The following is a 24,651-nucleotide window of genomic DNA, read 5'->3' on the forward strand; positions in this document are numbered from 1 at the left end:
ATATGTAGGACTTGGCAGCCCCGGTGTCCAGCTCTGGCGCAGACACCGCATTGCTCGAAGCACCGATCCAGCAACTGCCGCTGAGCGGCTGAGCTTCTTCCATTCCTTGAACCAAGAAAATGCACGCGGCTTGCCGTTCGCACGTTCCGCACTTGTGCCGCGCCCCAGGAGGCCAGGACGGATGGCACGCTTTGCAATGTTGCAACCTGCCTACCACGGCCGCCGCGCCCAGCACCGCGCACCTACGGCCAGAATCCGATGCAACTTGAATTGCCCCGTTCTCACTTCTGTGATCCCTTCCCCGCTTGCGCCCACCCGCATGCACACGCTGGCCCCGTCTATCTTAAAATCGCCACAACCCTCACGCACCAGCAACACCACCACCGCAGCGTCCGCTCTGCACATGGCCGAAAGCACAGCTTCGGCACCTCAACAGCCACCCACAGCACTGCATCCCAGCCTGCACCTAGCTACCCGGCACTCGTCCGCTGCCGCCTCCGCCTCCACCCTGCCACGCAGCCGCCTCTGCTGCCTCCGCCCGCAGCTCAGAAGTCGTCCTCGTCCTCCTCCAGCGCCTTGGCCAGCTCCTGCTCCGCAGCCAGCCGCTCCTGCCGCGCCTCGCTCGTCTCCTGCTTGCGCCTGTTGAAGATACCATGCAGCGGGTGGCGCCGAGGAGGGGGCCGTGGATGAGGGTCAGTTTGCTGATGGCTTTGGAGCAGGGGCCAGTGCACGGCTGCCTTCGCGCTACAACTCATCACGCTACAGCAAAACCGCCCTGTAACGCCATACCGCCATACCCCAGGCCCTCGCCCTCCTGCGCCCCACCCTACCGCGCCCCCGCCCCCCCCCCGACCACCCCGCACCTGTGCGCGTCCGGCTCGAAGCGCATGGCCTTGATCGCCTCGTTGTGCAGGTCCAGGCAGAAGGCAATGCGCGCGTGGAAGGCCGCCTGCGGCTCCGCGGTGCTGTAAACGTCCGGCCGCTCGCGGCTGGCCATGAAGCCGCCGTCGTGGTCGATCACGGCGTCGATGCCGCCGTCGCGGATGGCCTTGGCCACAATGTACTCTATGTGTGAGAGAGAGTGTACAAAGTTGTGATAGCGTGTGGTTAGGAGAGACACGGGAAGAGCAAGTGTGCACACGTGCGTGGCCACGATTGGGGTGCAGTTGCGATGTGGGAAACTTGATCAGCGGGTTGCTGGAGCAGCACCGCGGCCCCAAACTGCCTGAGCACGATTGGGGTTACCCAACCCCTGCCGGCCAGGCTGCCATGCACACGCACCCGCGTCCTCGGCGTTGTTGAGGTGCAGCTTGGCGGCGATCTCCGCCAGGCTGATGCGGCTGTAGGCCAGGTTGATGCGGCGCAGGCCGATGCGGATGACGTTGTGGTGCAGCCGCGTGATCAGGTTGTGCGTGGCGTCGGCCAGGAACACGTCGTGGCAGCGCTCGGCCACCTGGGCGCCAGGAGCGGGGTTTCGCGGGGGTGGGGGTGGGTGGTACCATTCATAATGAGCGAAGGAATGGTAGACGGCAGGCAATCTTGGGGGACAGCGAAGTGTTACCACATGCATACTAAGTTTGGCGAAGGCGATGATGGTCAACTGGCGATTGTTGCGCGGACTCCATACAAGAAGCGGGGGGCGTTTAAGAAGGGGTCAGGACGAAAATGCGCTACACTACCGATTTCCAGCGCTACACTACCGATTTCCAGCCTCCTGCTTCCTAACCGGTGCGGGCATAACCAACCCCACCCTCGAATCCCACGCAATGCTCGCATCCCTGACCCCACCCCCACCCACCCCGCCCAACCCTCCGCCCCACCTGCTTGAATGCGCGCATGTCTCCCGCCTTGACCGCCTGCGTGAGCTCGAAGTAGGGCTGCAGCGCGGCGCTCATGCCGGGCTGCGCGAACTCGGTGCGGTCGGGGATCTCGCCCAGCAGCAGCCGCACCAGGATGAGCCACTTGGACACGGTGATGCGGAAGCCGTGCGCGATGGAGGGCGCGCGCCGCAGCGACTGCGGGGCGGGAGATCAGAGGGCGGTTGCTTCCACCATTCCCAACGAGGAACCAGAGACACGCATGGCAGGCCAAGTTGAGGCAAAAGCGATACGCGGGGGATGCGGCGGCGCGAGACGCGGCAATGCGGCACTGGGCATTGCTTCCTTCGGGACTGGTTCAACCTCCCCACGCCCCTTGCGTATCATGGTCCTGATTAGGAATGTTGCAAGCAACCCTTTGCTCGTTCCGAACCTCCTGCGCAGCCCGCCAAAGCACTCCAGCGCCCCGGGAACCCCTCCCCAGCGGCCACCCCGCCGCCGCACCTGCTGCAGGCAGTCCTTGGCCTCGGCGTACTCGAGCTGTATGGTGCGGATGCGGCCCAGGTAGTATAGGTAGCGGCAGTACTGCTGCCCGCTGCGCCACTGGTCCGCCTTCTGGGCCTTGCTGCGGAACTTCTCAGCCTGTAAGGGAAGCGGTGGGAGGGGGGTTTGGAGGTTTGGGCGGGGTAGGGCTGGGGCGAGACCGCGAGAGGTCAGTGGCCAGCCCGGCGGCCAAGGAGGCAGCTGTGTTGGCTGTGCTCGTCCGCCGCACACACCCACGTGCCGACTGCGGCCACCCCGGCCCTCCCTGAACGGTTACGCCTACGCTGCTCTATGTGTCATACACGAGAGAAGCCTCCATGCCCCAGCCCGCATCCCCACATCTCCTCTCCGCGCTCGGTGGGCTAGCCCGGAATTTCTTATCCAGTTCTCCGCTAGCCTTGCGCCTGGTGCCAATCAGCACTCTCTCATATTCATGGGGTTGCTAAGGCAGTCCTCCTTGCCGCCCCCCCACACACACGCACTTCGGGTATAGTCCCCCTGTTCACCCCACTCACGCCGCCCCCTTCCGCCTCCCATGGCTCTCTCCCACCTGGTCGTACAGGTTGTGGTGCAGGTAGTTGCGCAGCAGCAGGTTCATGAGCGTCTCCTGGCCAATGGCGTCGTGCCGCAGCACAGCCGTGCGGTGCAGGGCCAGCAGCGAGCTGCGGCAGGGGGGGCGGGGGCGAGAGGGCGGGGAGGAAACGGCAGGGGAAGGGGATTGGTCATGGAAGTCTGGGTGGCGGGGGCCCGTGGGCCGTGGGCTACTGGCCTGCTGGGCAGTGGCAGGGAGTGCATATTCACACGCATCTGCAACTCGGCGCCCCAAGTTCCCCGAAGCCACCGCCAGTCCGTCCCCCCATGCGTGGCCCTCCAAGAACGCGCGCTCACGCGCCGCCTCCGCGTCGCTGGCATGCCACGGCCCCAGACATCCTAGCTGTACTGGTCATGCGGGGCATGCAAGCCCCCTCCTCATGTCAGCCAAGGCAACTGCTGGATCCGGTGCGCCGCTGGCCGCGCCCTACTGCTTCCCGACCATGTTATGAACCACCCCGAATGACTTCCCAACGCTCCATCTTTTACGGCGCAGCCCCGCCTGCTTCGGCCCCGCCTGCAGGCTGCTGCTGCCCACCTGCGGATGCTCTCCAGCTCGCCGGTCTGCTCGTAGGCAAAGCCGTAGTAGAAGTAGATGCGGGCCGCGATCACGTCCAGCGTGCGCCGGTTGAACTGCCCCACCCGCGCCACCGCCGCGTCCGCCACCGTGCGCGCCTGCGGGTGTGGATCCGGAGCGTTGGACAACAGCAGTGAAGGGTTGTGCTGGGGGGAGCGCTTTTGGCCGGTAGCACGATACATGCCCTTGCACAGCGAGTTGTTGGTTGGCAAGTGCGTGCATAATGGCAACCTGTAAGCTTGGCGCCCCACCGCGCTGCCGGGTGCCGATGGCAACACGCCCCTGACACGGTGTGTACGGGCTGCTGGCAGTCCTGCCCCCCTCCCTTCCCTTCCCCGCCCTGCAACCCCCTGCGGCCGTACGCCCCGCTACTAGCTCCATTGATGTAAGGCCACGCACCAGCTTGTATTCCTGGCGGTCGCTCAGGAATAGCAGCACAATGAGGTAGGCGTACAGCTCAACCTCCGGCAGGACCGATGTCGACTCGCACGATGCCGCGGTGGTCGCCTCGTCCGACTCCATGCTGGAGGACGCCGCCTGCGCAGTCGCGACGTGCAGGTCGGTGACATGCAAACGCGCTAGGCAAGCCCCGGGCGTGGCTGTCCGCACCTGCTCAACCTGGCCGGTGAGGAATGTGCGGGACTCGAGGTCCGCGGGCAGGGTCTGCCGCAGGAAGGCCTTCACATTTGCCGCTGTCAGCTGCTTGCGAACAGTAGCTGTCTGCCGTAGCAGCCTTCCAATTAGCAGGCGCGTGTCTTTCGCCTTCACAGATTTCTCCACCAGAGCCACAACCGACTTCAGCTTGTCCTCCAGGGTAGCGGGCGCAGCAGCAGAAGCCACTGCCTCGGCGCCATTCTCCTTAGGAACTTCCGGCTTGTCTACTTCCATCGTCTCAGACTCGTCTTAAGATCTGGGCGGGTTTTCTAAAACATCGAAAGCCTAGCGAATGTAGGTGTTCTATCCAATCAACATGCAATGTTTGCTTTGCAATTTTATTGCGAGGTTGTCTCAAGCTCGTTGGGTTTGGTGCCCTCTCGCGAGCCCGTTTGGCCATCTCACTGCCCAGGCCAAACCCCAGCTCCCCGAGGCGACATTTCGGTATGTTCAGGCATGATATGTTTGTCCTTACAAATGCACGCAGGTGCAGACCCCCTCGACTCCCCGCCCCGCGACGGTCCCCGCCCAGCACGGTCCCGCACTGCACACACACTTACCGCCCGCTAGCCGAGCATGTGCAGGCAGTGCAGCGACCAGTTGCATGCGCGAAGCCAAGCAATGTGTCCTAATCAACCAAGCAGCATGCTAGCTCCCAGTTGCAGTGGAGAACCGAAGGTTGGGCCCTGCACCCGTACAGCAGGCTGCAACTGGACTATGCAGACGCCTGCACGCAGCTCAAGGCTGTGGGATTACGAGCGATTGGCTACAGGGATCGGCTAACTTGGCTTGCAGCACGAGGTGACGAGGCGAGGGCGGGGGGCCTAAGCAGGGCGCACCAGCACACGGTACATGGCCGTGCATCCCGAGGCTGCAACCGCTGGGCCTCCAACTCCCGGGCCTGTCCTCCCGAACCTCAGGCCGATAGCCAATAGCGCGTTGTCCTGTCTAGCCCCTACTTGGCTACCCACTACATTGCGCCTTGACACGATAAGCTAGCGCCTATCTTTGTTATCTCCCACAATGAGTAGAAAGCCAACGCACAACCCCAACGCCGGTCTCACACATCTATTCCCATGCACAGCTGCCGACCACCATCCACGCAGCGCTGCGATGCATGAGAGCACCCACAGCTGCAATGTATCACCTACAGACTGTTGTCGGCGCGTCACGCTTTGTGAGGTGCGCCAGCGCAGATGCTGAATGCCTTTCAGCTTCATGACTACCGGACGCTGAGCTCCTCCCATGGTGAAGTGAGCCCGTGCTTCCCTCGAACGCGCCTGCGCCTTTACCCATAACTCCCAGCAGGCCTGAAGCAGGTGCTTTTAAGATCATAGTGCTCTCCAAATGAGCCCACCAGGAAGTCGCAACCATGTGGCAGGGTGGTGTTGAGAAACACCGAGTTTTGGATGAAGAGGTTGACAGCCAGGTGGGAGGGGCAAGACAGCGTGGATCGTACCGGTGAGGTATGAGACGTGCCTTGTCCCCCACACAGCAGCCGGCGCAGAAGCGGCTTAACCACCGAAGCCGTACAGGGTGCGGCCCTGGCGCTTCAGGGCGTACACCACGTCCATGGCCGTCACGGTCTTGCGGCGAGCGTGCTCGGTGTAGGTGACCGAGTCGCGGATGACGTTCTCCAGGAAGGTCTTGAGCACCGTGCGGGTCTCCTCGTAGATCAGACCGCTGATACGCTTCACACCGCCACGGCGAGCCAGACGGCGGATAGCGGGCTTGGTGATGCCCTGAATGTTATCGCGAAGCACCTTGCGGTGACGCTTGGCACCGCCCTTGCCCAGGCCCTTGCCGCCCTTGCCACGTCCAGACATTGTTAAGTAATATACTAAAGGTGAATGAAGGAAGAAAGCTGTGAGATAACTGTTATGTGAAATGCAGAGCCATTTTATTGGGTGCCGGGCCTGGGGCAACGACTTTGGTGGTTGGCCAGTCTGAGCGTTGACCGGGTCGTTGACTCCACCGCCTCACCTGTGCCAGCCCGGGCCCCATGCATCGGTCTCCAGCGGGCCTGGGCCACTGGGTACAAATAACTTACGCTGCACTACATGCACTAGTACTTCAGCAAAAATGGCCCGCACCAAGCAGACTGCCCGCAAGTCCACCGGCGGCAAGGCGCCCCGCAAGCAGCTGGCCACCAAGGCCGCTCGCAAGACCCCCGCCACCGGCGGTGTGAAGAAGCCCCATCGCTACCGCCCCGGTACCGTGGCGCTGCGCGAGATCCGCAAGTACCAGAAGTCGACTGAGCTGCTGATCCGCAAGCTGCCGTTCCAGCGCCTGGTGCGTGAGATCGCCCAGGACTTCAAGACCGACCTGCGCTTCCAGAGCCAGGCCGTGCTGGCGCTGCAGGAGGCTGCTGAGGCCTACCTGGTGGGCCTGTTCGAGGACACCAACCTGTGCGCCATCCACGCCAAGCGTGTGACCATCATGCCCAAGGACATCCAGCTGGCCCGCCGCATCCGTGGCGAGCGCGCGTAAGCATGCTGCCGCCTGGGCTGGTTTGTCCCCCCAAAAAACTCGGTGTTTCTCAACACCACCTTCCAACAGCAACGGTGTCAATATGTCTGCATTACATACTTCATATGATTGTAGTGTGTGACAGCGCCAGCGTAAATACCCACTAGTGCCAGTGCCACTAGCCCACTGCTGGCAGCTGCTGGTGTCGGTTCAGGTTCCGGTGCCATTAGCCCACTACGTAACAGCGCAACGCCATAACACACACATGCACCTGACATAATACCGCCTTCGTCTTTAAAAAACATTCTCGATAAGCGCCAGTGCGAAGCCTGGGATATATGTACGGTTGATTACTGTATCGTGATTGGTGGCGCAGCGGTTAAGAGGGGTTGGCATGAGTCCCAGGAGGGCGTAGGTGCACACATGGACGTGGGCTCAGGACCGGACCTTCAGTCCTGCACTACCGCACATGTGCAGTCGGAGGTACTGAGGTCATGAGGTACTCCGCTGGTGCAAGCCTGGTGTATGTGATAAAGTGTTGTGGGAGGCATAAGGAGGGATGGGGAAAGAGGCACTACAAGTCCCCAAGAGGGTGCGAAAGCATACTCGAGCACCTGCATCACCGCACATCGCCAACGCTCTTGTGAGCCCTGGCGCGTAGTTCCATCCAGCCGGCAACGGATCGGGCCGCCGACATGAGGGATTGTTGGATTGAGGAATGGTGCACCGTGTCAATCTAGTATGGAGGTGGTTGATGCCGCCAGCGCCAGAGCTCGTAGCCCGTAGGTCTTGCCCAGATAGGTTCCCCCGCCCCGCCCCAGCCAATTCAATTGCACCATCATTCCCTACTTTGCCCTACTCGTACTTCACTCGTTTATTCTATTTGGCCATTTCCGCTCCAGATCAAAGGTTCAGGTGTGAAAGCCCCAGGCCCTCTCAGTATAACCCCTCCAGACCAGTGTCAGGGCCCTCTTAGCACTCAGTACAACCCTGGCCCAGTGAAGTCCAGGCCCTCTCAGTACACAGTACCACCCTGGCCAGTCCTTGCTCTGCATGCTGCGCACACGGGGGCACCCGTCGTGGTCCCCGACGTCATCACCAGGTGCAGTCGGGTTGTGCCCCGCACTGGCTTTCCCCCTCCGCCCATCCTGGCTAGTTCCGCCCTGTCCCAAGCCCCCAAACCCCCGCGTCATGGTGGTGTTGAGAAACACCGAGTTTTTATCGTGGAGTTGGTCCAGCCTGAGAGCTTTTAGCCTGAGGTGAACTTGGTCACGGCCTTGGTGCCCTCCGACACCGCGTGCTTGGCCAGCTCGCCGGGCAGCACCAGGCGCACGGCGGTCTGGATCTCGCGGGAGGTCACGGTGGGCTTCTTGTTGTAGCGGCTCAGCTTGGAGGCCTCGGTGGCCACCTTCTCAAAGATGTCGTTGATGAAGCTGTTCATGATGGACATGGCCTTGCTGCTGATGCCGGTGTCGGGGTGCACCTGCTTGAGCACCTTGTAGATGTACAGCTTGTAGGTCTCCACGGCGCTCTTCTTCTTCTTCTTGTCCTTCTTCTCGCCATCGCCCTTGGGCTCCTTGGCGGCCTTCTTGGAGGGCTCCTTCTTGGCCTTCTTGGCGGCCTTCTCGGCCTTGGGCTTGGCCTCAGCCTTGGCAGGAGCCTCGGCGCCGGCCTCGGCGGTCGCGGGCTTCTCGTCCTTTTTGGGGGCCATTTTGTAAGTGTTGCAGATGCGGCAAAGTTACTGAGGGAGTTGGGATAGTCGCTCTGAAAGAGAATGCGCTATTTATTGCCGATTCGGCATCGGGGTGGCCAGGGCGAGGCGAGCGGTTGTTTGACCCAACCGCCACGTAGCGTTGACCGGTGGCCAGGCCGAGCCGCCGCGGTTCTGGGCGAGCTACATATAAACACGAGGGACACTTAACCCAAAATTACAGCGCTTTCAACACTTACTCACAGCCCTCTTATCTCGTTCTGCAAGAACCCCTAACTCGATACAATGGCTGGTCGCGGCAAGGGCAAGACCTCTGGCAAGAAGGCCGTGAGCCGCAGCGCCAAGGCCGGCCTGCAGTTCCCTGTGGGCCGCATTGCGCGCTACCTGAAGAAGGGCAAGTACGCCGAGCGCATCGGTGCCGGCGCGCCCGTGTACCTGGCCGCCGTGCTGGAGTACCTGACCGCTGAGGTGCTGGAGCTGGCCGGCAACGCCGCCCGCGACAACAAGAAGAACCGCATTGTGCCTCGCCACATCCAGCTGGCCATCCGCAACGATGAGGAGCTGGGCAAGCTGCTGGGCGAGGTGACCATCGCCTCGGGCGGTGTGCTGCCCAACATCCACGCCGTGCTGCTGCCCAAGAAGACCAAGGGCGGCAAGGGCAGCGAGGAGGCCGCCTAAGCGCCTGTCCTTGTTCACTCATACGTCATACATAAACTCGGTGTTTCTCAACACCACCATTTCCTGGTCGAGGAGTCATTGGGTTTGGGAACGGGTTTGGTGACAGCGCCAGTGGAATTGGAAAGGAAACGGAAAGGCACGGGGTTGTCTGATGTAGGGCTTGCGGCACTTCGGTGTTTGTCATGTTTGTCTTTCACCGGCAACCTCTGGCAACGGGAACGGCTAGTCTGTCGGTTGCCACGGAGTAATTCGCACATATGTAAAACTGCACGGATGGTATGGGCTTCTGTTCTCTGGCTTTGGCGCTTATGCCTGCACCCATTGCCAACCAAAACCCGAGCAACCAAAACACACGTTTACTTTGCGTCCATGCCGCCACACATGCAGTTCATATTTTCTTGCGGCCGCAACAGCAGCAACAGCCGCAGCGTGCCGCAGCCGCAATACGTGCAACAGGTGCAGCTTCAGGTGCAGCTTCGGGTGCAGCTTCAGGTGCAGCCGCAGCTGCAACAGGCGCAACAGCCCCTGCTGCAGCCGCCGCCACCATCACAAGGGTTATGCCGCGTTCATTGGTTCGTGTTCAGGCGCTGGGCTGGTAGTAGTGCGGGTGCTGAGCTGAGGAGCTCAGTTGGGCGCCAGTTTGGGGGCTGTTATGCTTTACATGTTGTGTTCAGGGGCGCTTCCGCGCTTGGGGTTTCGTAGATGGGTGGGCCCGTGTGGTCAGGGCTCCTATCTTAATGTCTCCAGACATTAATCGGCAGTTTTGGCCGTTTCCTAGACATTCCTCCCAGGGGCTAATGTCTGGGGCGAGACTTTGTTGGCCCGGGTTTGGGGCGGGTTTTGTCCAACTTCCTATGGAGAAGCCCCCCAACCGCCATGTGCCCAGACAAAAGACGGCGGCCACCCGGCGGTTTTTTGTCTGGAGCTAGACATTACCCCGAAAACAAGATACGACCCCTGCGTGTGGTGTCGGGCGGAGGGCCATCCATGCAGCAGGCGGTGGCTCCCTAGTCCCGCAACACCGGCTCTGGTCCGGTGTTGAGGTGTTGACTTCAGGCCCCGGTGGCGGGGTTGACTTCAGGCCCCGGTGGATGTATTTCGTAATACCTTAACGTCATGGCCAGAGGAACAGCAGTTCTAGGCAGGAGGCTCCGAGGGCTGCTAGTGTTTGCCCGGCCCCCTCCACCAGAGGCGCATTAGACCGTGCTGGTCTGGGCCCTGCGGCTAAAAGCGGGGAGGCAGGGAGCGCAAAGGGCCCAAGTTGCGCACGTCCGCGGAAGAGTTTGATGCTTGTGTGAGGGTATCCGGTGACCTCCGTGCTCCATCACCAACCAGACGGATGGTGCCTTCGGTACTGTAGCTCGGTCGCGCCAGAATGCGGGCAGTGCAACGCGCCGGAAAGCCCGGGCAAATCGTGCCATGCGGATGTTGGCGCCCGCTCGACGATCCACCCTGATGCATTCATGACCATTGTCCTAGACCGGTGCAACATACTTAATAACAGGGAAACCGGCTGAAGGCGTGCCCAAACCCTCCAGTGCCATCTACCCCACCCTGGCTTCTTCCCACATTCAACAGTTGGCACACCACCCCTGCGGCAGTTGCTCGGGCACAGCTTAGCAACCTAGCAAAAAGTGTTTTGAGACCCGACAGAAAGGTGGTGTTGAGAAACACCGGTTTGTTTTAAGGGACCCCGAGGGGAGAGCGCAAGGCACTTAGGCCTTCTTGGCAGCCTTGGGCTTCTTCTCGGCGGACTTCTTGGCGGCGGGCTTGGCAGCCTTGGCCTTCTTCTCGGCCTTGGGCTTGGCAGCCTTGGGCTTCTTCTCAGCCTTGGGCTTGGCGGCGGCCTTGGGCTTCTTCTCGGCCTTGGGCTTGGCGGCGGCCTTCTTGGTGGGGGTCTTCTTGGCGGGCTTGGCAGCCTTGGGCTTCTTCTCAGCCTTGGCGGGCTTGGCGGCCTTCTTCTTCTCGCCCTCCTTCTTGGGCTTCTTCTCGGCCTTCTTGGCGGACTTGGGCTTCTTCTCGCCCTCCTTCTTGGGGGCCTTAGTCTTCTTGACGGCGCCCTCCTTCTTGGGGGCGGCGGCCTTCTTGGGGGTAGCGGCCTTCTTGGCGGCCTGCGGCGAGAAGGGATGGTTCCGTGAGTGCATGTGGAAGCGAACACAAGCGAAAGGAGCAGAGGCGGATGGCACCGTCGGCCCCAGGCCAGGCAAGCGCACCTTCTTGACCTCCTCGGACAGCTTGAAGCTGTTCTTGACCTTGATGAGCTTGCCGCTCTTGACAAAGGTCTTGAGCGTCAGCGACAGGGTCTTGGGGTAGTTCTTGTCGTGGATGTCCTGCGAGGACCATGAAAGTCAGTCAAACTTGCATAACTTTGAACGAGCCAACTCCAAGCTGGGGCCCTGGCGACCGCTCCTTTATTGAGCAGTGGTAATAATTTAAGCAACCCATCCTTTAAATTAAGTCGGCCGAGCCTATCGACCGACCTTGCCATACTTGGCGTCAATCCACTTCTTAATGGCCGGGATAGAGCTGCCGTCGCGCTCCTTCAGGGCCAGGATGGCCTCAGAGACCATGGTAATGTAGGGAGGGTGGGTCGCGACCTTCTTGGCCTTGGCGGCCTTCTTGGCAGCGGGGCTCTTAGCCGGGGCGGGGGCAGCGACGTCGGCCATTTCGTCTGAGTTGGTGCTTTTGAAAGCGGAAGAGGTTTAGAGAGCTTGAAAGCTGTATTAGTGAGCGAAAGTAAGTTGTTGAGTTTGCCGAGGGCGGCCGTGTGTATATAAGAGGCGAGGGCTGCTGCAGGTCGGGGCGGTGCCGTACGGGTCAACGACTTCCGGTCGTTGTGCCAGTCTGAGCGTTGACCGAGGCGTTGACCCATTCCCGCTCAGCTTGGCCAACCCTGGCACATCGCACCGCCCGCGCTACGCGGGTCTGCTGACAGGCTGCCCAAGCAATAGTTCGTACATTACAAAAGCCAGCCCGCCCTGAAGCCGCATTAGCGTTAACGTTTTGGCACCGATAACAGAGCTTGTTAGCTCATTCTTGCCATTCCGGCCTGCCTTTTCCTTTCAATCGTTGTTACCAAGTTAGATGCAATGCTGACCATACGTACATGCCAATCCTTGAACTGCAGCGCCTGCTCTCAGCGCTGGCGTGTGCCCGTGTTCGCGGTCGCGGCGCTACAGCCTTCCCGTCCCCACATCCACCTGCCTCGTCGCCCGTCTTCCCCTGTCGACTGCGCGCGCAGCGCACCAGCGTCACAACCATGAATATATCGCACGGTTGACCCAGGGGCCTGCCACGACCTCCTATGTCTGCTGCTGCTTCTTGGCCTCGACCGCGTGCGTTGCCTCCACCAGCGCCCGCAGTGCCTCCTCCTTTTCACCCGCCTTGGCCTGCATCGCCACACTCAGCTGCCAGCACTGCTGCTGAAGCGCCTCAGCGCGCACCGCCGCCTCGGCTGCCTCCCGCTGCGCCTCGGCGGCGCGTTTGCGGCAGGCCTCCGCTTCGAATAGCGCGTGGCGCAGCTTCTCCTCCACGGACTCATCGTGACGGAGTATGTCGGCGTGCTTGGCCTGTGTGAAGGCGAGGCGTGCGGGGAGCGAGGGCGGAGGGGTTCAGCGTCACGTTGGAATTCGTGTTTGGTCAGCAGTACACGAAGCGGCGTGTCGTGCATCCCTGCGTCCCTGTCGCTGCGTGTGCCTGGTGTTTCTAAACACCGTCGTCCGCCCGGCCCTGCAATCCCAGCGTGGAGGGCCCAGCCTTCCCGGCCCCTCCGCGCCTCACCTGCATCTCCAACATGCTTTGCTCCAGCCCCAGCGCCTTGTCCCGCGCCTCGCCCAGTGACGTCAGCGCACTCGCCCGCTCCGCACTCAGCCGCTCCACGTCCCGAGACGCCGCCGCAACCTGCGCCTCCAGCTCAGCCGCCCGCGCTGCGGCCGCTGACGCGGCCTGCTCCGCTGCCTCGGCGCGCCCACGCGCTTCGCGCGCCGCGTCCCGGTCCCGCGCCGCAGCTGCCTCCACCTCCTCCACTCGCCGCTGCAGCTCGGCGCGCTGTGCGGCGGAGGCGGCGGCTGCGGAGTCGGTCAGCGACTGCTGGCGGCGTGCGGCGATGAGGTCCGATTCCGTGACCTCCAGCCGCCGTTGCAGCCTGTTTGTTTGGAATGTGCAAGAACGTTCTGGGTTGATGGAGGTGTGACCGAATGTGGTGTGCAGGCTGAGCTACTCGCTTGTCTGACAGTAGATGCGGCGCTAGACGCCCCATCCCCGATGGCCGTGCGCCCCTGTCCGACACGCACCGCTCGCTCTCCTTCTTCGCCTCCTCCGCCGCCGCCTTGGCTGCCGCGTGGCTGCGCCCATACGCCTCCGCCTCGGCGCGCGCACGACGAAGCGCCGTCTCCGCCTCCACTGCGCGCCGGCCGTCGCGCTGCGCCGCCGCGGACGCGGCACTGGCGGCGGCGGCGGCCTTGGCAGCTGCACGGCGCTGCTCCTCGGCGCTGCGCGCGGCGTCCTCGCCGGCTGCTGACGCGGCTGCCAGGGCCTCGCGCAGGCCTGCCAGCTCCTTGTCGTCGCGGGCTAGCTGCGCCTTGAGAACCGTCAAGGATTGCATCGGTTCCTGTCGTAGGGGCAAGGGAGAAGGGAGAGGTTGCGAGAGGGTTGCAAGAGAGCGGGACCTGCTGAATCAGTTTACGAGTAGCGGAAGTGCGGAACGCACACGGCACTCATGGGGGAGATGAGGCGCAAGCGGTTGGTGAGCAACACGCCGCGCCCACCGACCATGACCACGTGAAGACGCCAGGCATGCAGTGAGACACACACGCTAGGCGGTCGAATGCGGGACACAGGCGCCGCACCTTGCCTCCCTTGGAAAGGGTGGCGAGCAGCTGGGTGACCAGCCCCTCCAGCGCACCCAGCAGCGCGGGGGTGGCGTCGCCCGCCGCCGCCCTCGCCGTGCCGCCGAACGCGTCCAGCGCCGACTCCACACACCCGAGCAGCCCCTCCACAGCCGCCTCCAGCGAGCCCTGCTGCTGGGCTGCCGTTGTGGCCACCGTGTCCTCAAGTAGCGTGAGGCGGCGGCCAAGCGCGCCGGCTGCACGGTCCATGGCGGAGAGGAGGGGCGCCGATGCGGCCACGTGCGCCTTCAGGCGGTCGCGCTCGGCCCGCAGCGGCTCCAGTGCGGCGGCGGCGGACGCGGCGGCGGCCATCGCGGCGGCTGCTTGCCGGTTCGCCTCCGTCAGCCTGCGACGAGAGAGGATGAGAACATCAGAGCTCACATAGCATTAGCGAAGGATCAAGGCGGTGCGATGATGTCTGGACTGGGACTGAACAGGGTGTGGCCGAGAAGATGCATGGCAAACGCGTGGCATAGCCGTGGCGTGGCGGGCGGACAGAAGCGCTATTCAGGAAATAAGAGCTAACTCACCTGCCCTCCAGCTCTGCCGCGCGCTCCGACGCCGCCGCGGCCGCCTCCTCCGCGCCGCCGGCCTGGCGGATGGCAGCGTCCAGCTGTGCCGCAGCAGTGGCGCGCGCCGCCGCGGCCGCCGCCGACGCGGCCTTCCGCTCCTCCGCCAGCTCGCGAGTGAGCGCCTTGACGCGAGTGTCTGCTGACGTGGCCTCGGCGGACTTGGAGCGCAGCTGCTGCTCCAGTGTCAGCGTCCTGGCAGGGAGGGAGAGGGGTGAAAGGGGGATCGCAGTGGGCTCAGCAGTTGCCCGGCCCACGACCCCACGCCATGACCTCTTGTGGTTTGGCGTCCCGCAACTCGCACCGGTAGTCGCCCTCCCACTCGTACCCGCCTCAGACTGCGCCACCCCAGAACCGCCTGCGCCCTCCGCCTGCGATGTACTATCCCTTGCAACTAACGCCTCTGCCTCTGATCCGCTAAATAAGATTGGTTTAGTTTGGGCTAGTGTCTACCCCCACACGGGTATGAGGGGCAAGAAAATGTCCGCACGTGTTTCTCCGCGCTCGCGCAGATTTAGCCTCCCTCTTTCAGGAATTAACTTATATGACATATAAGGATGCTGAAGTTTGGCTCTCATCGCGTTTTGCGAGGGTGGCTGTCGGCACATTTCGCGAGGCATGCTTTCGCCAGAGTCGCACTGTAAAGCCCCGGACCCTCAAAGCAGTCTTATGAGGTATAGCATAGTCGACGGCAATCTAGTTTGGCGTTGAATCAGGCTGTCTGCGCGAACTTGTAGAGCATGTTGACCGCGACATCACCAAATCGGTCGCAGACAAGGTATTTCGGGTGTATATAGTATGTGCATAATATATGGCTAACACCGGCAGCTACATTGGAGGTCGACCCTACGGCCGTGCCGGACCGTGTCAAGCAGGGCGGAACGCACCCCCCGACGCCAAGTGACATAGCAGCTACATACGTGATTGTACAACGAACCCCACGTGCGCCACGTGCCCATAACATATATTGCCGGGAGGGCAACTTGTACAGCCACGTATGTGCGTGTTACAGCCCCTGCCGTATGACCCCATTCCCAGACCGGCGTCATACCCGTGTGGTCTACCCCCCCACACACACACACACGTACACACACACCTGTCCCTCAGCTCCGCCAGCTGCCTGTCGCGCTCCTCGCAGCCCGCCGCCGCCTGCGCCAGCTCGCGCAGCACCTCGCGGTGTGCCCGCTCCACAGCCTCCATGTGCCGCACCCAGGCCTTGTAGCCCACCAGGTCCGACTCCAGGGCCACGCGAAGGTCGCTGCGCGGCGGGGCAAGGGGCGGAGGGGTGGGACTGGTGGGTGCATAGTTGGGGGGGGGGGGGGGGGGGCGGCGGCTTTATCTTCTAAACACATACAATCACACAGGGACATATATATATATATATATATATATATGTACACACACACACACACACACACACACACACACACACACACACACACACACACACACACACACACACACACACACACACACGACCCCTGCTACGCCTGAGGCCGCTGCTCACCGGTTCTCCTTGGCCTCCCGCTCCAGCCCCGCCACCGAGCTGAGCGCCTTTGCCGCCGCCTCCAGCGCCCGCACCCGGCCGGCCTTGAGCTCGCCGGTGGTCACCTCCGCCTCCAGGGCCACCTCCTTGGCCTGAGCGGGTGCGAGGTGTGGGGGCCGTGTGGGTTCGAGCAGGCAGTGCAGGGCGAGGCAGGAGCCATTGGCCCCAGGTCCCAAGCTAGCACCGCCCTGTCTTGAAGTCGACTAGGCAGCGGGCTCCACGACGCCCCCTGCCTGCGCCCCGGCACCGCGCGTTTCCATGCTGCACACGTACACTCCCCCGCACTACTGCATTGGGTTCGGTTCAGTTAAGGCTGGTACTTACAAACCCCCCCCCCACCTTCCAGTACTGCTCCTCCAGCCGCTTGTGCGCCTCCTGTGTGTCCGCCAGCTGCTGCCGCACCAGGCCCAGCTGCTGCTCCGCACTGGTCAGGCGCGACTCGGCGCTGCCGGCCCGCTGCGTGGCAGACTGGGCGGAGCGGTGCAGTAGGGAGGGGGGGGGGCGGGCGGACAGGGCTTGGGTGAGAAAAGGGTTGCGAGCAGCTTGGGCTTCAGGTCATGGCTTTCAGACCATGCAACAGTTACGAGACGGTGCCAAGGTACCATTCCTACTTGAGGTCATGGCTTTCAGGCAAAAAAGAACAGTTACGAGACGGTGTCAAGGTACCACTCCTATGTGCGTCATGGCAACGCACCACACGCGCCACCACCGCAGGCCAACCCGCGTCGCCGCCGCGCAGCTGTGGGCTTCTCACGCTCGCCCTCTCGCTACTCAACAGCCAATGCAGCCCTCATCCTCCCCACGGTTATTGCACAGCACGGCACAGCCAACTCATCGCCATTGCAAAGGCCCATCCAACCCCTTCCCCCCCTCCCTCGCGTGTTGGGCTATTTGACACAGGCTTGACCCAACCACGCCGATCGTGTACACACGCCCACTCACCGCCACCCGCGCGGCCATGTCTTTGTACTTTGTCTCGTAGGCGCGCACACTGAACCGCAGTGACTCCGCCGCCGGCCTCAACGCCACCAGCTCGGCATTGGCGGCGTCCAGTTGGCGCAGAGCCACGTCTAGCCGCTGCTTGAGCTGAGGGAAGGTTGCGGTCTAGGAGGTTGGGGGCGAGGGGGAGGATGGCGAGGAGGGAGAGGGGGGAGTTTAGCCGTTGCCAAACCCGAACCACACGACACCAGAATTTTGAGAACGGTTGGCACAAGTGGACATGTGCAACAATGGAAAGGGCATGGGACATGAGGCATAAGGCGTGAGGCACAATCCACGCCAGGCAACCCAACTGGCGCCGTGCAAGCAACGCACATTCATCCCCCTCCCATGTCACTCCTGCCCCTCTGCTGCCCCTCCTTCCCCATGCCCCCCAGCCCCCCGATCCCCCCTCCGGCTGCCCACCTGCTCCTTGCGCCGCATGAGGCTGTCCGCCCACTCCACCAACCGTTCCGCCGAGTCCGCCAATCGCTCGAAGTTGCGGTCCAGGCTCACGATCTGCAGTCGCCGACAGACACACACACACACACACACACACACACACACACTCCGCCATTCACAACCTTTGTACCGTGCACTTGCATCCACTCGTGCCGCAAAGGCCACGCCCAGATGCCTTACATGCCCATGTGCCAACATTATGGAATTGCGCGCGGCGCAGCCACAATGCGCCCACCTGGTCCCCATAGCCCACCCCGCACCCAGCACAGGCAGCCCCTGCATCCCCACCCCACCCCACCTGCGGCGCCAGCTCAATGCCCGCCACTACGTCGCCGCCCGCCCCCAAGCTGTGGCCACCCAGGCCGCCGTGGGCCGTGGTCAGCCCCATCAGCTGAGCCAGCCGCCCGCTGGCCACCACAAACGCCGGGTCCTCATCCAGGCCCTCCTCCTCCTCCTCTTGCTCCTCCTCGTGCTCCTCCTCGACGCCCGCGTCCCCGAAACCACTGGCGCCGCCGGCCAGGCCGCCGGACGGCGCGAGCGACAGCTCCCCAGGGCCGCCGGCAGCGGCACCGCCGCCGGCAGCTGCCGACGCAGACGACGCCTCTCCCGCCACCACGGCCGTCTCCTCGCTATCTGCATCGGCAGACGCATCAGGGATGGCATCGGCACCGGCACCGGCGGCTCCGCCGCCGCCGCGGCGCACGGGCGAGGGTGGCGCGCTCTCGTACGGCTGGCCCGCCGCCGCGGCGGCGGCACGCCGCGCGGCGCGTATGGCTGCCCGCCTGCGGCGCTGCTGCTCAAGTCTCAGTGCGGCACAGGAGTCGCCGTCCTTTGACATGAGCGACTCCATGATGCCCACCACCTGCGGGCGATTCCATGCATGCGGGCAGAGGGTTTGGGGTTTGCACGTATAAGCGCCAGGGCACGCTATCTTGGTTTGCCAAGACATCCGTTGGGACGGCAAAGAAAATCCGAACAAACGCACATACAGCTCGTGACAGCCATTTGAGGCTGCACTTACCCCGGGGTCTCCGTCATTCTAAGCCGCTACGCCTCCCGCCCTTCCCGCCTCCTTCCCTTCAGCCCCTTCCCTCCCCTATTTCCTGCCGCCCACCTGCGTCATGCCGCGGCACAGCACGTTGATCCAGCGGTCCCGGCCCGCCAGCGCCGCCCGCAGCCTCTGCAGCTCCTCCTCTGGCGGCAACGAGGCGAAGCCCAGGAAGCCGCCAGCAGCCGTGGAGGCGGCGGAGCCGCCGCCGCCCAGGCCCAAGCGTGTCGGCGAGCCGGGGGCGGAGCCCAGACCGCCAAAGCCGCCGACAAAGCTGCCGCCACTCGGCGTGGGCGGGCCGGCGAGCGACGCAGGTGGTGTTGCTGTTGCGGTGGCGGTGGCGGTTGTCGTGGCGGAGGTGAAGGGGTTGGGGCGCAGAGGCGGCGCTGCCGCGCCCGAGGGCGAGCCGTTACCGTTGGTTAGGTTCATGATCTGGAATCGGGCGGCGGTTAGCTGGTCCACCAGACCAACCACCTGTTGGTTGAGGTGCGCCACGCGGCGGTGGCAGCAGCGCGCGAAGCGGCGCAGGGAGGCGGCCTGGCCGGCGGACAGCATGGCCAGGAGGTCGGCGGGGACCTGCGTGGGAGCGCGGGCGGACGAGGGAGAGGTGGAGGAGGAGGAGAGCTCGGACGAGAGAGCTCGGACCAGCGCGGCTAAGTTCACAGGGGCCGGAACATTTGCTGTTCTCTTCGCCGCTGCGGTGTAGCCATGCACATGTCGTGTTTCATGGACCTCCTCACGAGGGCCGCTGTAATTCCGTAACGCAGCCCATCACGATGAGCTCGCCAACATACACACGCAGTCCAACACACGGAGAGCCTCACAAAATTTAACAAGCACGCCACACGCACCTCCAGCTCGTGGCTCTCCTGCTCCTCCCGCATCGCGCGGTTCTCCGCCGCCAGCGCCTCCATGGCCTCATTGGCCTGCCGCAGCGCCGCCGCCTCCGCCGCCGCCGCCTCCACCGCCGCCCGGTCCTCCGCCGCCTGCTGCCTCGCCGCCGCGGCGTCCGCCTCCGCCTCCTTAAGTCGGGTCATGAGCGGCCAGTAGGAGCGGACCAGGTCGGCGTTCTTGGAGGTCAGCCTGAGAGGCAGGGCAGGGAAGTTGTGGGGGCGACAGGGGAGGGTGAGGATGGAAGGAGAGGGTCGGGACATGACGGAAGAGTCAAGGGTGGTTGTGGCAGGGAAAGCTGAGCGTGACAGGGAAGATGGGGGATGAGAAGGCAGGGCGGGGAGGGGAGGCCCGGCCATTCGGGAGACCGTGTGCTGTGCAAGCGTGTGCAGAGTTAGCCAAGGCAACCGGGTCGCAGGGCACTGTCGCTGCAAGCAGGTTGGCAAGTGGACACAGACACAAGCAAGCTCACGCACCTCCTGTTCTGCCCCTCCAGGTCCTCCATGGCCATGCGGCCGCCCTCCCAGCGGCTCTTGTAGCGGTCCGCCACACGGGCGCTGTCGGTGGCTCGGCCCTCCGCCGCCGCCACGTCAGACTGCAGCCGCCGGATGTCCTCACGCAGGCCGGCGGTGATGGAGCTGCGGCGTGGGGAGTTGTGGTGGGGGTGGGGTTGCATTCATGACTAGTTAAGGAAGTGGGATGGGGGAGTTGTGGTGGGATGCGGGCTGCCGTGGTGAGGGGGCTAATGTTACTACGTGCTGTGCGAGAACGTGCACGCGCTTCTCCCCCTTTCCTCCGGACTGCTCAGTGACTCACGAAAACCCACCCCACGGACCTCCACATACACATACACACACGTGCTCGCATGCACATTGTCAACCCCTTCCTCGCCCTTGCGCTTTCCGGACAGATGCGTGCGTCCCCGTGCCACCACCACTGCCTCCCTCACCGCTGGTCGTCCAGCTCGTGCATCTTGACCACAAAGTCCGCATGCAGCAGCGCAAATGCGCGGCTCTTATCCGCCAGCAGCCGCTCCAACTCATCCGCATTCAACATGGCCACATCTGGCACCGCGCCGCCGCGGCCGCGGCCGCCGCCAGCACTGCCGCCGTCAGCATCGTCGCCGTCGGTGAGGAGGCCGGCGGCGGCGCCGCCGTCGGAGGGCTCTGGCGTGGCGCCGCCACCCGCCCCGCCGCCTAGGCTGGCGAGCGCGGCGGCGCGGCGGCGGTGCATCTGGCGCAGCGACTCCTGCAGCTCAGCGTTCGCCTTCTCCAGCTCCTTAATCTGTTCGCGTTTGAGTTTACACGATCATGTTCTTGTATATGTTGTGTCTGGGAGGCTGTATTGCCAAGACGTGCAAAGGGGCCAAGACGTGCAAAGGGTTCCGAGTGGCGCCCTTGGGCGCCAACCTCTTTTAGCCCGGTCTTGCCACACCCGTAAGCACCCACCACCACTCCCCCTGCACCCACTCCCCCTGCCCCCCCCCCCACCTATTTAGAATAGTCGTTAGACAAAATGGGAGAGCAGCAGCAGCAGCCCTCGGCCGGTCTACGCGCTGGAGTTGGCCGCTGGACTTCACGGACGTCGGTAACAACGCGTCTACTATGCTACTGTACCTGGCTACGCCTTCACTTCTTAATAAATCATGAATGTACCCCTCCACACCTGGAAGAACTGGCCGCTGAGTGTGGCGTTCTGGTCGCCCACGACGCCCTTGAGCGTCACCACGTGGCTCTCGGCGGCGGCCGCCCGGGCCTCGGCCGCGCGGGTGGCGGCGCGCGCCGCATCCAACTGCCGCTCCAGAGTGGTCACCTGCGCGGCTAGCGCGGACCCCACCGCCTCAGATACGTCACGTCACTTTGTAGAGTCTACTGAATCTATAATATGGGAAGGTACGTAAACTTGGCCTCGCGCCCGAACCCAATCCGCCGCCCGCCCACAAACACGGTATGCAGCGCCGCTGCACGCCTCTGCCTTAAGGACTCCCACCCTTGGCCGTGCTGAAGCCTCACACCCACACGCCCCACCCAACCTCCCCTAGGACTAATGGGACTTTCTCGTGTAAATACCGACATCGTTTGCATCTGCCTGTAATCCGCTAGCTCCGCTTGTTTGGGTTTGGTTTGGGCTGGTATCTACAACCCCCCTCCTCCCCCTGCCGGACCGCACCTGCACTGCGTGCCCCGCCATGTGCGTGACCAGCTGGTCGTTGGCGGCGGACAGGCTGTGCAGCTGCCCCTCCATGGCGTTGGTGGCGTGCTTCATGTGCCGCGTCGCCAGCATGTTGTCGATGTTCTGTGTCACGAAGTCGGCCAGCCGGGCCTGCAGGGGTTGGGGCAGCGAGCGAGGGGAGGGGAGGGGAGGGAGGCGGGTGTGTGGGGGCGGTAGAGGATAGTGTGCTGAGGAGGTGAGATACTCCACTCACACAAACCACCACACACGCACACACGCACACGTACACGCACCTGCAGCTGCTCATTCTCCTGCCTCAACGCCTCCAGCTCCACCACGCCCGCATCCAGCGCCTGCAGCGCCGCCGTCTTCTCCGCCAGCACAGCCGCCATCTCGCTGTCAAACACAATCATCAACGCCTCATCCCACAACGACGCGTACGCGCGAAACACGTTCTCCAGCAGCTCCTGCCGGAGGCCGCTGAGCGCGGCGGCGGCGCCGCCGCCGCCGGCCACGCCGCGCGGCGCGGTCATGACGGATCCCTCCACCAGCGACTGTACGTCCGTGAAGAAGCCGACCGAGTACGAGTACAGCAGGCGGTACAGCGCGATGATGTCCCGCTCCTGTGGGTGAGCGAGTGTGTGAGATTGTGTGAGTGTGAGTGAGTAAGTGGGTGAGTGAATGTGTGAGTGAGTGAGTGTGTGTTGGGCGGGCGGGCGTGTGTGCATGAGGTGCAGTGCCGGAAATGCGCAAGGGGACTGAGTGCGCGAGCGCTTGATCAGGGCCGCACACACGCACCCAGGAGACTGCGGCCCCTCCCCCTGCACCTGTCGCCTCTGCCTGTGCTCCGCCAGCTTGGCTTGGTTTGGTTTAGTTTGGGCTGGTATCAACAACCTCCCGGGCACGCCTCCGCCCGCCGCCCCCGCGCCTCACCTCCATGCGGTACCGGTGCTTGAGCACCTCTGGCCCCAGCGGCCCCCGCAGCAGCCGCTCCTGCACCTCCGGGTGGCCCCACAGCCCGTCCGCCGTCAGGTCCCACTCGCCCATGCCCGCGGCGATGCTCTTCTGCAGCGCCGCACTCAGGTCGGCCAGCGTGCCCGCAGAGGCGCCACGCGTGCGCGGCCGACTGCCGCCGCTGCCAGCTGTCATTGGCGGGCTCATGCCGTAGCCGTTGGCACCGTTAGCACCGTTGGCACCGTTGACGTTGGTTGTGGTGGTGGGGCGGGAGGCGCCGAGGACCAGGGAGGCCATGCCACTGATGGAGGGCGCGCCGGGCATGTGTCGGCCGGCTGTGGGCGGCGGGCTGGGGGACTCGGCATTGTAGGGCGAGGCCGCGGCGGCTGCGCCGGGGGGCGCGGGCGGGAAGTCGGGGTGCGGCGGCAGCTGCCCCGGGGCTGCGGACTGGGGCTGCGGCGTGAGGTTGGTGCGGTACAACCGCTGCAGCAGCTGCGCCTGCGAGGCACCCGCACCCGCACCCGCGCCACCCTGCTGCATCTGCATCATCTGCATCTGCATCTGCATCTGCTGCTGCTGCTGGTGCGGCTGCGCCTGTTGCTGCGAGAGCATGTGGCCTGGGAAGCCGCCCATGTTTGGAGTGCCCGAGCCGCCCGCGGCCGCGGCGGCGGCAGCGTTCCCGGAGGCGAACCCAAAGGCGCCGCCGCCGCCGCCTCCCATCACCATGTCTGGATCGGGCGGGTACGCGCCCAGTGAAGAGGTCGTGTCCATGCCACCACCCATGCCCAATGAGCCGCCCGCGTCCGATGACGGCGCCAGCGGGTGCGCGTGCGGGTTCACGGTTGGCTCCGGAAACATGCCCCCACCGCCGCCGCCCTGCTGCTGCTGCTGCTGCTGCGGGGCGGCCCACGCCATGGCGGGCGGGCCCGGCAGCGGCGGGTTGATGGGCGCGGGCGGCACCAGGCCGGCGCCGCCGCGGCCCCCCGCCCCAGCTGCCGGGTAGGTCGCGGACAGTGGGTCCAGCGGGCCCGCCGTGTCGGGACGGGCGGCGCCGGGGCCGACGGTGCTGGCGGCGCCGGCCGCGCTGGACGCGCGCACCGACGGCCCGGAGTTGTGGTCCGAGAACGCCGCCTCCTGTCCGCCACGAGACAGGCTGCGCACCGGGCCAGAGGCCCCCAAGCCGCGGCGCGAGCCCCACTGCTGCGCGTCGCCTGCCAGCCCCTGCTGCCCATGTTGCCCATGTTGCCCCTGCTGCCCCAGCTGCTGCTGCCCCTGTTGTCCCAGCAGTTGCACGCCGCTGCCCTCCAGCGCCAGGCCGCCGCCGCTGCCGCCCGCGGGCTGGAAGCCCTTAATGCGAGTGAACTTGGTGTTGCGGTAGGCCGCGCCGCCACCCGGGCTGCCGGGCCCAGCGCCGGCGTCGCCGAAACCGAGAGCGGGCGCGGCTCCGCCGCCGCTGCCGGTGGCGGTTGCGCCGGGGTGGTAGGGCTGCTGGCTGGTGGAGGGGCGGCCGGCGCCGCGAGCCACGGCTGAGGGTGCCGCGTTGGCCTGGATCATGCCTGTGTGGACACAGCGAGCGTGTGGAGACAGAGCGCAGTGATCGAGCGACACTGGACGTCTTGGCGGGGGGGGGGGTGCAGGGGGCAGACTTCCCAACCGCCCGCACTCGTCTGGTCCCCGAATCCCCCGCCGCAGTTAGCATCCCCCGGCGTCCCGGCAAGTACGCGACACAAGCATCATCATGTAGGCGTTCAGTGCAAGTACACGGGGCTTGCTCCGACGGTCCGCGAAGGGCCCGCGCCACATGCGAAAGTAAAGAACACGCTACTCGCCAGCGGTTTGTAGTATAGGCGCACGAGTTGACAGAAGTAGTGGAATAGGCTTGATTTTGGCAACCCCGCGCTGCTCGTCGCCCTCCTTGCTCGCTCCCGCGACAGGGGGCAGCCCGACTGGCTGCCCCGAGCCCCAAGAAGTATTGTTGTTTGACATTTGTGTCAGTAAAAGCACGTCTAAGCGTGGTTGCGGGCTCGACCTTTCATTTCTTCGTGAATGCTCAAATGATGTTATCGAGTGTAGTATCTAGGTCTTGAGCGTGGTATTTATAAGTA

At 64.1% G+C, this 24,651-nt stretch overlaps 7 protein-coding genes across 7 annotated transcripts; 2 read left to right on the forward strand and 5 right to left on the reverse strand.

Annotated features, from left to right (window-relative positions):
* Window positions 1-66: 66 nt before the first annotated feature.
* CHLRE_06g275650v5 (uncharacterized protein) lies at window positions 67-4,511 on the reverse strand. The gene is made up of 9 exons (XM_001696123.2): window positions 4,138-4,511; window positions 3,928-4,065; window positions 3,490-3,626; window positions 2,911-3,022; window positions 2,322-2,459; window positions 1,821-2,015; window positions 1,282-1,453; window positions 864-1,065; window positions 67-639 (listed from the first exon to the last, which is right to left on the reverse strand). The coding sequence occupies exons 1-9, from the start codon at window positions 4,414-4,416 to the stop codon at window positions 546-548; spliced, it is 1,467 nt and encodes a 488-aa protein (XP_001696175.1). The 5' UTR covers window positions 4,417-4,511; the 3' UTR covers window positions 67-545.
* Window positions 4,512-4,641: 130 nt separating this feature from the next.
* Window positions 4,642-6,039, reverse strand: CHLRE_06g275700v5 (uncharacterized protein). The gene has a single exon (XM_043063007.1). It carries the CDS (start codon window positions 6,006-6,008, stop codon window positions 5,697-5,699), a length of 312 nt encoding a protein of 103 aa, XP_042923713.1. The 5' UTR covers window positions 6,009-6,039; the 3' UTR covers window positions 4,642-5,696.
* A 110-nt stretch (window positions 6,040-6,149) lies between these two features.
* Window positions 6,150-7,261, forward strand: CHLRE_06g275750v5 (uncharacterized protein). The gene has a single exon (XM_001696393.2). It carries the CDS (start codon window positions 6,265-6,267, stop codon window positions 6,670-6,672), a length of 408 nt encoding a protein of 135 aa, XP_001696445.1. The 5' UTR covers window positions 6,150-6,264; the 3' UTR covers window positions 6,673-7,261.
* A 172-nt stretch (window positions 7,262-7,433) lies between these two features.
* CHLRE_06g275800v5 (uncharacterized protein) lies at window positions 7,434-8,439 on the reverse strand. The gene has a single exon (XM_001691110.2). The coding sequence runs from the start codon at window positions 8,360-8,362 to the stop codon at window positions 7,901-7,903; it is 462 nt and encodes a 153-aa protein (XP_001691162.1). The 5' UTR covers window positions 8,363-8,439; the 3' UTR covers window positions 7,434-7,900.
* Window positions 8,440-8,579: 140 nt separating this feature from the next.
* On the forward strand, window positions 8,580-9,315 carry CHLRE_06g275850v5 (uncharacterized protein). Its single transcript, XM_001696392.2, has one exon. The coding sequence runs from the start codon at window positions 8,648-8,650 to the stop codon at window positions 9,038-9,040; it is 393 nt and encodes a 130-aa protein (XP_001696444.1). The 5' UTR covers window positions 8,580-8,647; the 3' UTR covers window positions 9,041-9,315.
* Window positions 9,316-10,338: 1,023 nt separating this feature from the next.
* On the reverse strand, window positions 10,339-11,784 carry CHLRE_06g275900v5 (uncharacterized protein). The gene is made up of 3 exons (XM_001696120.2): window positions 11,521-11,784; window positions 11,254-11,370; window positions 10,339-11,151 (listed from the first exon to the last, which is right to left on the reverse strand). The coding sequence occupies exons 1-3, from the start codon at window positions 11,704-11,706 to the stop codon at window positions 10,756-10,758; spliced, it is 699 nt and encodes a 232-aa protein (XP_001696172.1). The 5' UTR covers window positions 11,707-11,784; the 3' UTR covers window positions 10,339-10,755.
* Window positions 11,785-11,987: 203 nt separating this feature from the next.
* Window positions 11,988-24,614, reverse strand: CHLRE_06g275950v5 (uncharacterized protein). Its single transcript, XM_043063008.1, has 20 exons — window positions 24,376-24,614; window positions 22,526-24,102; window positions 21,886-22,215; window positions 21,590-21,742; window positions 21,086-21,232; window positions 20,370-20,704; window positions 19,897-20,058; window positions 19,381-19,612; window positions 18,596-19,105; window positions 17,780-18,343; window positions 17,446-17,538; window positions 16,984-17,145; window positions 16,381-16,509; window positions 16,003-16,133; window positions 15,592-15,753; window positions 14,457-14,690; window positions 13,888-14,272; window positions 13,333-13,649; window positions 12,821-13,184; window positions 11,988-12,609 (listed from the first exon to the last, which is right to left on the reverse strand). The coding sequence occupies exons 1-20, from the start codon at window positions 24,530-24,532 to the stop codon at window positions 12,343-12,345; spliced, it is 6,411 nt and encodes a 2,136-aa protein (XP_042923714.1). The 5' UTR covers window positions 24,533-24,614; the 3' UTR covers window positions 11,988-12,342.
* Window positions 24,615-24,651: the final 37 nt, after the last annotated feature.

The sequence above is a fragment of the Chlamydomonas reinhardtii genome, chromosome 6, assembly GCF_000002595.2.
Source record: "Chlamydomonas reinhardtii strain CC-503 cw92 mt+ chromosome 6, whole genome shotgun sequence".
Lineage (NCBI taxonomy): Eukaryota > Viridiplantae > Chlorophyta > Chlorophyceae > Chlamydomonadales > Chlamydomonadaceae > Chlamydomonas > Chlamydomonas reinhardtii.